The sequence below is a fragment of the Nannobrachium achirus genome, assembly GCF_963921795.1.
Source record: "Nannobrachium achirus genome assembly, chromosome: 17".
Classification (NCBI taxonomy): Eukaryota; Metazoa; Chordata; class Actinopteri; order Myctophiformes; family Myctophidae; genus Nannobrachium; species Nannobrachium achirus.
The window spans coordinates 40,142,202-40,151,597 of record NC_137824.1 but is presented as its reverse complement, the minus strand read 5'-3'; the positions used below and the strand labels follow the sequence as shown (position 1 = coordinate 40,151,597).

Sequence of the window (9,396 nt, the reverse complement as noted above, 5' to 3'; positions counted from 1 at the left end):
AGTCTAGCTTTTGTTGGTTCATAAGTGCTGGCAGGGATCCTGCACTGCAGATCCCACATAGAATGTTGTCTATTATGGTATTGTATGTGTCCCAGATCTTCAAACAAATAGATAGTGGGATATTTGTAGGGATCAAAATGTAAAGTGCTGGATAAAAGTGGTTTTCATCACATCTGTTATTACTACTGTGATACACAGACAAGATGATTTGCTTCAAATCTGCAACTGTTTTACAGTCTATAATCTAAAAGGACTTTCTTTATCCAAAACAAATGTGCAAACATCTGGCCATGATTTTGTTTCTCTCAAAGGGTCCAGTTTGCCATGCTACCGATGTGAGAGTCTGGTCGTCATAAAGTCTGTCTGTATTTAGTGTTTCTGCAAAGGGCATGACAGGATGCTTGACAGGAGCTCAGAAGGGCTTAAACAATCCAGTCTATTAAGAAGACGTCATCTCTATAAGAGAAATGAGAAGGCTTTGCATCTATTTATCACGCTGGCCGAGCCCGCTTCATCCTGAGCAGAAAGTTCCGCTTCTCTTCCAGAAGCTCCTGAATACGTTTGTTCCGGGTTCGCTCCCGGAGGTTGATCCGACGCCTCGCGATGAGGTTGCTGTGAGAGATGTCATTGTCTACGCTGACGACTCTGCCATACGGGAGGTCAACAGAGTTGTTCTCGCTGACCTCCTCTACTCCACCCCGGGGCATGACGGTGGACGTGGTGGTGGTGTGGATCAGTTGTTCCGTGGTGGTTGGAGGAGGGGCCGTGATTAGGTCTGATGTCGTGACGCTGACCGGGATGTACTCTGGCAGGTCCGACCAGGGTGAATGCAGATCTGTCATGTAATCGCCGTTGACGGTAGGAATCACCACCGCCAGGTCATCATCCATCACCACTGTTCCACTTGTCACCATGGGGTCGTCATAAGGCATTGCACTGTGATCCCCACTGAGAACACTCCCTCTAGTTGTTGTGGCATCACCACTGCTGCTTAAAGAGACATCACTACTAGACATTGTGGTGTCCTCAAAGTAGATGGTTTCGTCTGGTGTTATGACATCATTAAAAGTAAATGTACCGGGCGTTGAGGTTCCCTCGTCTGTGTGGAGCCATTGTGGAGTTTCACTTGTAGTTTCTTTATCATTGCTGATTGACGGTGGGGCAGGCATGCTCGGAGCTGTAGCAAGGTAACTAGTGCTAGGGGGCACTGTGAAAGAGGGATACTCCCATAAGGGTTCTGGGCTTGTTAAGTGAGTGTGGCCTGTGTCGTAGGAGGGAGTTGGTGTTGGTGTGCTGATCTTTTTCTGACTGATATCTTTATTTTTATTGGGTTTTGGTGGCATGACCTTTTTAGCTTCTAGAATAGCTTCCATTATTGATTTCTTTTTGGGGACAGACCTTTCTGGAATATCCTTTTGGGGGACATGCTTAGTAGGAATATTCTTTTTGGGATTAGATTTTGGAATATTCTTTTTAGGATTGGATTTTGGAATATTCTTTTGGGGATTAGATTTTGGAATATTCTTATTGGGATTAGATTTTGGAATATTCTTTTTGGCATTAGATTTTGCTGGAATATTCTTTTGGGGTTTAAATTTGTCTGGAATATTCTTTTTGGGCACAGATTTTGCTGGAATATTCTTTTGGGGTTTAGATTTGTCTGGAATATTCTTTTTGGGAACAGATTTTGCTGGAATATTCTTTTTTGGATTAGATTTGGCTGGAATATCCTTTTTGGGGACATAGTTTGCTGGAATATTCTTTTTAGGATTAGACTTTGTTGAAACATTATTTTTGGGGACATAGTTTGCTGGAATATTCTTTTTAGGATTAGACTTTGTTGAAACATTCTTTTTGGGGGCAGGCTTTGCAGAAGTATTCTTTTTGGGAGTGGTCTTAGATGGAATATCTTTTTTCGGGGCGTATTTTGCTCCAATAGCCGTTTTGGTAGTATTTTTTGCTGAGGTATTCTTTTTCAGTTGAGTCTTTGGTGGAATCACTTTTTTGGTCTTATCCTTTGGTGGAACGTTCTTTTTAGGAATGGACTTTGGTTTCGCCGGTGGTGTCTTTTTTGGGCTGGTGTTTGGTCGAGTACGAGTGGTGTCTTTGGAACCTAGTAGTGTTGGAGCATCTGTAGGGTATTGTGGGTTTAGGTGGGTGGTATCATCTGTAGGGTATTGTGGGTTTAGGTGGGTGGTATCATCTGTAGTGTCTGGAGGGGGAAGAGGCAGGGGGTAAGCAGTAGTGCTGGGACTAGTGGTGGTAACTGGGAAAGTTGCCGTAGGGGTAGTAGGAAAGCTGGAATGGATGGTATGAGTAGTAGAGGTGGGAGCAGGGGAAGTGACCATTTGGGTGGTAGAAATCGTGGAAGGGATGGCATGAGTAGAGGCGATGACTGGAGAAGTGACCATTGGGGTGGTAGGGTAGGTGGACGGGATGTTATGGGTAGAGGGGGAGGCAGGGGAAGTCTCAGTAGGGGTGGTAGGATAGGCGGAGGGAAGGTTATGAGTCGAGGGCGTAGTGACCATAGCGGTGGTAGAAAACATGGAAGGGCTTGTATGAGCAGAGGAGGTGGTGGTAACCGGAGATGGGGCGGTAGGATAGGTGGAAGGGACTTCCCGAGTAGAGGCGATAACTGGAGAACTGACTTCACGGGTGGCGGTAGGAGGAAAGCTGGAAGTGATTGCACGAGCAGGCGTGGTAACCGGGGCGAAGACGGGCGTGTGAACGGTCGATGCAGTGGCGATGGCCGGAGATTGAGAGTCAATCCATTGGGTGGCACCTGTCTGCTCAGTGGAGGTGGGTGGGTGAGTGGTGGGCCACTGGGTGGAGTAGTACCCAACTGGGATTGTTTTGGTGGTCTGGGTGGTGGTGGTGAAGGCGGAGCTCGTGGGTGGACGGGCGGAGCTGTGGGTGTGGTTGTTCAGAGGGTCTGTGGCAGTGACATTGCTGCAGGACTTGCAGCACATGCGCTGGTAGCCCGGCAGAGAGCAGTAGCGCTTCAGTACCTCCATGCTACAGAACACTGAGCGGTCTCCATGACAACGCGGCGGGCCTGTGGGGGAGAGAACAGAGAGCTGAGACTGGGCGCGGCACGGCGGGAGGGAGCGCTCGTGTGTGTGTGTGTGTGTGTGTGTGTGTGTGTGTGTGTGTGTGTGTGTGTTTTTGTGTGTGTGTGTGTGTGTGTGTGTGTATGTAGTTTGCCAAGGGACAGGGGCGTCACGAGGGGGGGAAAAGTGGGACTGAGTTACCAGGGCCCAAGTTGGAGGGGCCTTAATTATTTAGCTATTGAAAAATAGCAGATCTACAAGCTCGCAGCGTGGCACTCGGGGAAGTAAATATTTTGAGATGGGGGTTCGTGGCCAAATACATATCATTTTGGGGGTCCTTCACATGAAAAGGTTTGAGCACCACTGACATAGGAACATAGGTTTTTCAAAAAACCTTAGGATTTGAAATATTCAAAGACTTGCACAAATTTTCAAGATTTTTCAAGAATAGCAGATCTACAAGCTTGCAGCGCGGCACTCGGTGCTGCGCTGTGAGCTTGTATATCTGCTACTTTTCAATAGTTTCAATAGTAAATGGGTTAAACCCCCTCCCCCTATGAACATTCATGGGGGGCCCACGGTGAATACTTGTACCCAGGGTCCAGAATTTGGTGCGACACCCCTGCGTGTGTATGTGTGTGTGTGTGTGTGTGTGTGTGTGTGTGTGTGTAAATGTGTGTGTATGTAGTTTGCCAGGGGATACAATTTCAATACTTTGTGTGTTCAAGACGACATTTTTAGAACAGCCGTGTGTACGCTTTCTGTCTGCATGTGCATGTGTCCGTGCATGAATCCGTGCGTTTCCACACTGTGTACAGTCATGTAGGAAATGTAGTAAAGCAACAACCATTAGCAGAAGATGCAGAAAGGAAGAGTAGAAAAACCCAAACATCTACAATAGCAGTCATTAGATTAGTCCAGAGCAACATAAATTGATAGAGAAGGATAGAGGCCAGGCTTCCGTTGTGGAGACATGTGTTCTGAAGCTGAATGTTGTTTTGTTTCGAACTAAAACTTTTTTTCTCGTGTTGCTTGATTTGTAGTTTTTTTTTACCCCATCCGATTCTATACCATGGCAGCACTAGCCCCCCGTCAATCTGTCACATCTCCTGACACAAGATCCAGTGAAAATTCCCAAGAGAAACACTTTTTAAAACATTTTTATTGATACAACCTTTGCTGTTGAGAATGACAAGAACTGAAACAATGAGATGTACACCCCCCCTCAATATATAGATATATTCTTTTCTTAAGAAAAATAATTCAACTGTATCGAAAGGTACAAGTTCACAGTCACTTTGGTAAAACACTTCATTACTTGGAAATCAATCAGTCAATCAGTTTTATCAATTGAGGAATCAAATGAAGAAGGTACATTAAATGATAATAGTTTTGCTGCTTGATAAATAAAACACAGAATCTCCATGATGATGTAAAAACTGGAATGGCACATTAAGTGTCATATGAAACATTTACAAAACATTAATAAAATTTCCCTGATAAATCAAAGTGCATATAGACGCAGTGCACGTAGTCCGTCTGAATGTTTCCCCCAACGTTAGCCAAACGTCAGCCAGCCCCACGCAGCAGGCCAGTGAAGCCACGAAACAGTTACCCAAAGTATAGAATATTATAGATTCTTTTTTCTTTTTCATAAGTAAGAAGATAACAGTCATGAACGTTATTAAATACAGTCAACACCAATGGTATATACAGTATCTCACTGCTATGGTACGGTCCAACCTCCAGCGTCACACCTTTTGATAGCTCGCTACATAGTCACAACAGAAATATGTGATCACAATACAATGACAAGTCTGAAGTGTTTCTTTTTTTTTTTTACTAGATGCCACATGTCTCGATACCCTAGAACCTTTTTGTAAACCCTTCTCAGCAGTCGGAAAAAATCATGTTCCCGACGTCACCTTGGTTTAGGTTTTGATGGTTGGCGTGTGAGTTTGAAGCTGCCTCTATTCCGAGTGAAACTTTTCCGATGAGTAAAGCAGATAAATGCCATTACATTCAATCCAAGATAAGGCATTGTTCATGTGGTTTAATGTTCGTCACAAAGTAAAACAAGGTCGGAACGCTTTCAAATCAAGGTTTATGAGGTATTTCTGTATCTGATCGCTATGTCTAGAAGCCTGAATGAATGAGCACGCAGACACGCACGCGCACATACACACGCACGCACGCACGCACGCACACACACAAATGCTCACACCATACAGAACTTCACGCTTTCACTTACCTCTCTTCCTCCCTTGATCCTTCTCTCTCTCACTCACCTCAAATCAAACACAAGATACACATGTACACACTCATTCTTCACTCACCCACTCACCCACACTCGCACGCACGCACGCACACACCACTGGCGGGATGCAAATGTGCATGACAAAAACATGATCCTATAGCTAAAGAAAACACGGTAAACCATTGATCCATCTGAGAGAATGGAGAGGCAACTAACTGATCAAATCCTGCATAATAGAACGTCTTCCCCCTTTCCCCCCAAAACACTTTACCCTTATTAAATATTTTTCATCTGTTATTCATGTAAAATCAATAAAAAAATACACATAACAGTCAAGGATCTAAGCGATCAATAGCAGTCCAAAGGTTTTAGGCAAATAAGCTACAGCTTATTCATGGTAAAACATTGTTATTAATATTATTGTTACTCATATAGATTTAGATTTATAGGTATATATAAATACAAATATATTTATAGGTGTATTTGTTTAAAGTCTGCAAGCACAAATAAGCTGCATTTATTGAACTTTAGTAGTAACAGTCAAAGAGAAGATGGTCGATGTACGGTGAGATGGGGAGCAACCTCAAGTGGTCATACTACCCTGTTTTTTTTCTCCTATTAACCTTCACTCCCAGATTGTTCACCTCACGGCCCCCCTCCCCACGCCCCCCTCCCCCCAAAAGAAAAGGTTTTCTTATGTCACTTCCTGTAACCTGTGCAGAGTTCCTGTCAATCTGAAGCCTCGTTTGTACGCCGATGTGTGACGGTGTTGCTTGCCAAAAAGAACCGATCTATAAGCCGAGGACGTGTCGCGATGCGACTCGTCCTCGGCTTGTAGATCGGCTCTTTTTGGCAAAGGACACCCTCACGAATGGAGCATAAAGTAGCCTCGAGAATGAAACGCAGAATGAGATTGAACCACTGTTCTCATTCCAGAATGGAATCAGGATGAGTGATGAGCACTTTTTTCTTTTCTTTTTTTTTTTTAGCAAAGATGTCCTCATTGTGACAAGATCACATTCACAATAAAGCTTTCATATATATATTTTTTTTACTTTTTTTTCTCATTTAAATATATAGATATATTTATATACCTTTTCTGTTTGTTACCTGTCGCTCCCTACAATGACAGCGCACCGGAGAAGGAGAAAAAAAAGGCGCGTCTGCATCTCGGGAGCGGTAACCCATGACAACACGCAGCTAGCTCGCGCGAAACACGGCTGCTGAAAGCCGCGAGGGGGCCCCCCGCTCGCTCGCCCACGACGGCCCCCACCGATGCCTCTCTGTGGAGCCGCCGCCACTCAAAACCTTGCTCGCTCCCGTTTCCCCCCCTTTCCACATCAAAGTTTTTAGGTTAATCTTTTTGAGTTTTCGACTGGCCAGCGGTTACAACACAATGCTCCACAAAAGGAGAGAGAGAGATAGAGAGAGAGAGAACCAACCAGCACACACAGGGCCGTTAGAGCCGCCTCAGACACAGAGAGAGAGAGAGAGAGACACCCCCCCCTCCCACACCCCGAAAAGACAAGCGAAAGCTTTTTGCCGCTCGCGGGCAACAACGGGCACAGGAAAGAGAGGAGGTCAGGGGGCCAGTCGAGGCCGGCCCTGGAGAGACAGCAGGACAGAGACGGGCAGGGACCAGCGGAGGACAGACATGCTGCTGGACGGGCTGCTGTGGAGGCCGGGCTGGGAGCTATAGAGGGAGGTTTTACGTGACGAGATCTTCTGGATGGGGAAGTTGGGGTTGGGACGGGACAGCCACTGGATCAGGATGTTGCCGTTCTTGTTCAGGTCCGACGAGCCCTCTGCAGAGAGAGAGAGAGAGAGAGAGAGAGAGAGAGAGAGAGAGAGAGAGAGAGAAGGGGAGAATGTTTATAATATTTACAGGGACGTGATAAGAATTACGGAGTTGCGACGCCACGGCCCCGTTATCACGTCCAGGGACGTGTTAGCTGGTTACCATGGTTACCAGGTAAACAGGTGCTGCGGTGGTGGCTGGTGAGCGAGAAAACCTCATATCCCATGATGCAACTCGGCCGCCATCATCAGGAAGCGTGTAATATCCATAGGCTCGTATTCATTGCTGCTGCAAAGAAACAGCTTTCTACTTCCAAAAATGCTTCGATCGCCGATAAACACTTTTTTTCACGGCTACACTGGGCCACGACGGTCGGCCGTGTTAGAATATTTCATTTCTGTGTGAAAGTAAACACCCCGGTCTACATCCAGATTTAGTGAATTTCCACAACATGGACACGATTGTGGCTTCCGGGGCTCTTCAAAATAAAGCGGCACTAATAAATACAAAAATAATGGCATCCCAAGTGTTAACCACTTGAACCCTTGCATTCTGGGCGGGAACATGGTACCTGTGTAATAGGTTGTGATGCAGGTACTTGATCTACATTGATTGGTTTATTTCATAATGTGGAATACAGGTCCACTGTGCTGCAGAGGGTGAGGTACTCACTGGCACACGGATCCAGTCGACACACTCGGATGGTATCGGGTTTGCTGTCCAGACACAGGCCGATGGTATTGTCCCTGGTGTGGCACAAAGCCTGTCTCTGCTGGGTCCCATTACCACATGTCACTGAACACTGGACACGCACACACGCACACACACACACACGCACACACACACACACACACACACACACACACACACACACACACACACACACACACACACACACACACACACACACACACACACACACACGGTGTCACAAATATTTTAGGAAGCATAGAAGATCTTATTCGTGTCCAATCGTAGAACATTTAATCCATGTGTGTGTTCACAATTAGTTGATGCCTAACCTAGGTAGTATGAATGTAAATATGCAAAGATTTTAATACGAGGTGTGCGTAAAGCTAGCCTTACACCTTTTGACTTTCAAATGGCCACAGTCAAGGCGTAATAAAATCAAGACGAGTCAAGGCGCGCTCCCATCAATCAAGGCGCGCTCCCGTTGTCACTCAATCGTATGAGGCAGTACTTTGACCCGATGTTTACCCCGACATGAGACTCAGATTCTGTTACGAGAATATCAAGAGGTTTGATATTCCCGTCAAATCGTTAGAGGCGTCTCACATTTAAAGACTGAAATCTTTGAAAAAAATACAAAAAAAACATTATAAAGTCTTTGAAAGGTCTTTTGAAAATCTGTGAGAGGGCATTCTTTTAAAAAATATTTCCAAAATCATGTCAAATTCTTGTAGTGTATGGGAGGCTTTAGAGCAGGGGTGCCCACACTTTTTTGACTTAGAGCTACTTTTAGAATGACCAGCTCAACGTGATCTACCCACCCCAAAATATTTACGTGAGGGGGGTTTGGAATAGCAGCACTGGCATTACGCACACATGGAATGGGAAATAGTGGGGGGAAAAGTCTTCATTCCATTCTGTATGGAAGTGGTAGGTTTTTGGGTTCTTTGTAATGTTACGAAAACAAAGCATTGCCCCCCAATTTGCCTACTTTAGAAGCCATGAAGGGAGATGACAGGCCCTTCTTGATGTCAGTCAAGTCACCTTAATTGACAGATGTCAAAAAGAGGGGGTTTTGATTTTAATTATATATTTTTAGGGGCATGTCATGTGGTCTACCTGCACAGCCTTTGTGATCTACTGGTAGATCACGATCTACCTTTTGGGCAGCCCTGCTTTAGAGGATTAACCAAGGCAGAGGCAACAGTGACTTCTCATCATGCCGCATCGACTGCAAACATGGCCGCCATGATATTCCACTGACTTGATTGGCTCAAAGTCGGATTAAACTGACAAATTAGATGTTTCCTATCAATGAATCAAGATGCAGCAACTGCAATGCCTCTTTTTAGCTGTTTCCAAAAACATCTTTTGGTGAACGGTTTATAAAGTTAGAATAATTGAATGATCATGAATAGCATATGTTTGTTTCCTGTTAGTCCCCCTATGATAAATGTAGCTATGGCTAAATTAAGAATACTGAAGGTCAAGGAGCTCCATTTCAATAATGCACCAACCTGCTCATCGGGAGCAGTCAGGCCGGCTACAGACCTAAAGGCACAAAAACGAGTGCGTGTCGTGTGGGGGAGGCGGGGGGCAGG

The 9,396-nt window shown here is 45.2% G+C and overlaps 1 protein-coding gene across 1 annotated transcript in view; it reads right to left on the bottom strand.

The window, feature by feature from the left end:
• Positions 1-491: 491 nt before the first annotated feature.
• The window catches only part of LOC308302482 (A disintegrin and metalloproteinase with thrombospondin motifs 2-like), a gene marked incomplete at both ends in the record, with an annotated part of 197,632 nt that continues 188,727 nt past the window's right edge, over positions 492-9,396 (bottom strand). The window contains 4 exons of the mRNA XM_080746737.1: positions 492-1,045; positions 2,096-3,055; positions 7,020-7,112; positions 7,778-7,907. Coding sequence (XP_080602863.1) covers positions 492-1,045; positions 2,096-3,055; positions 7,020-7,112; positions 7,778-7,907 — 1,737 coding nt within the window. The remainder of the gene's footprint in view (positions 1,046-2,095; positions 3,056-7,019; positions 7,113-7,777; positions 7,908-9,396) is intronic.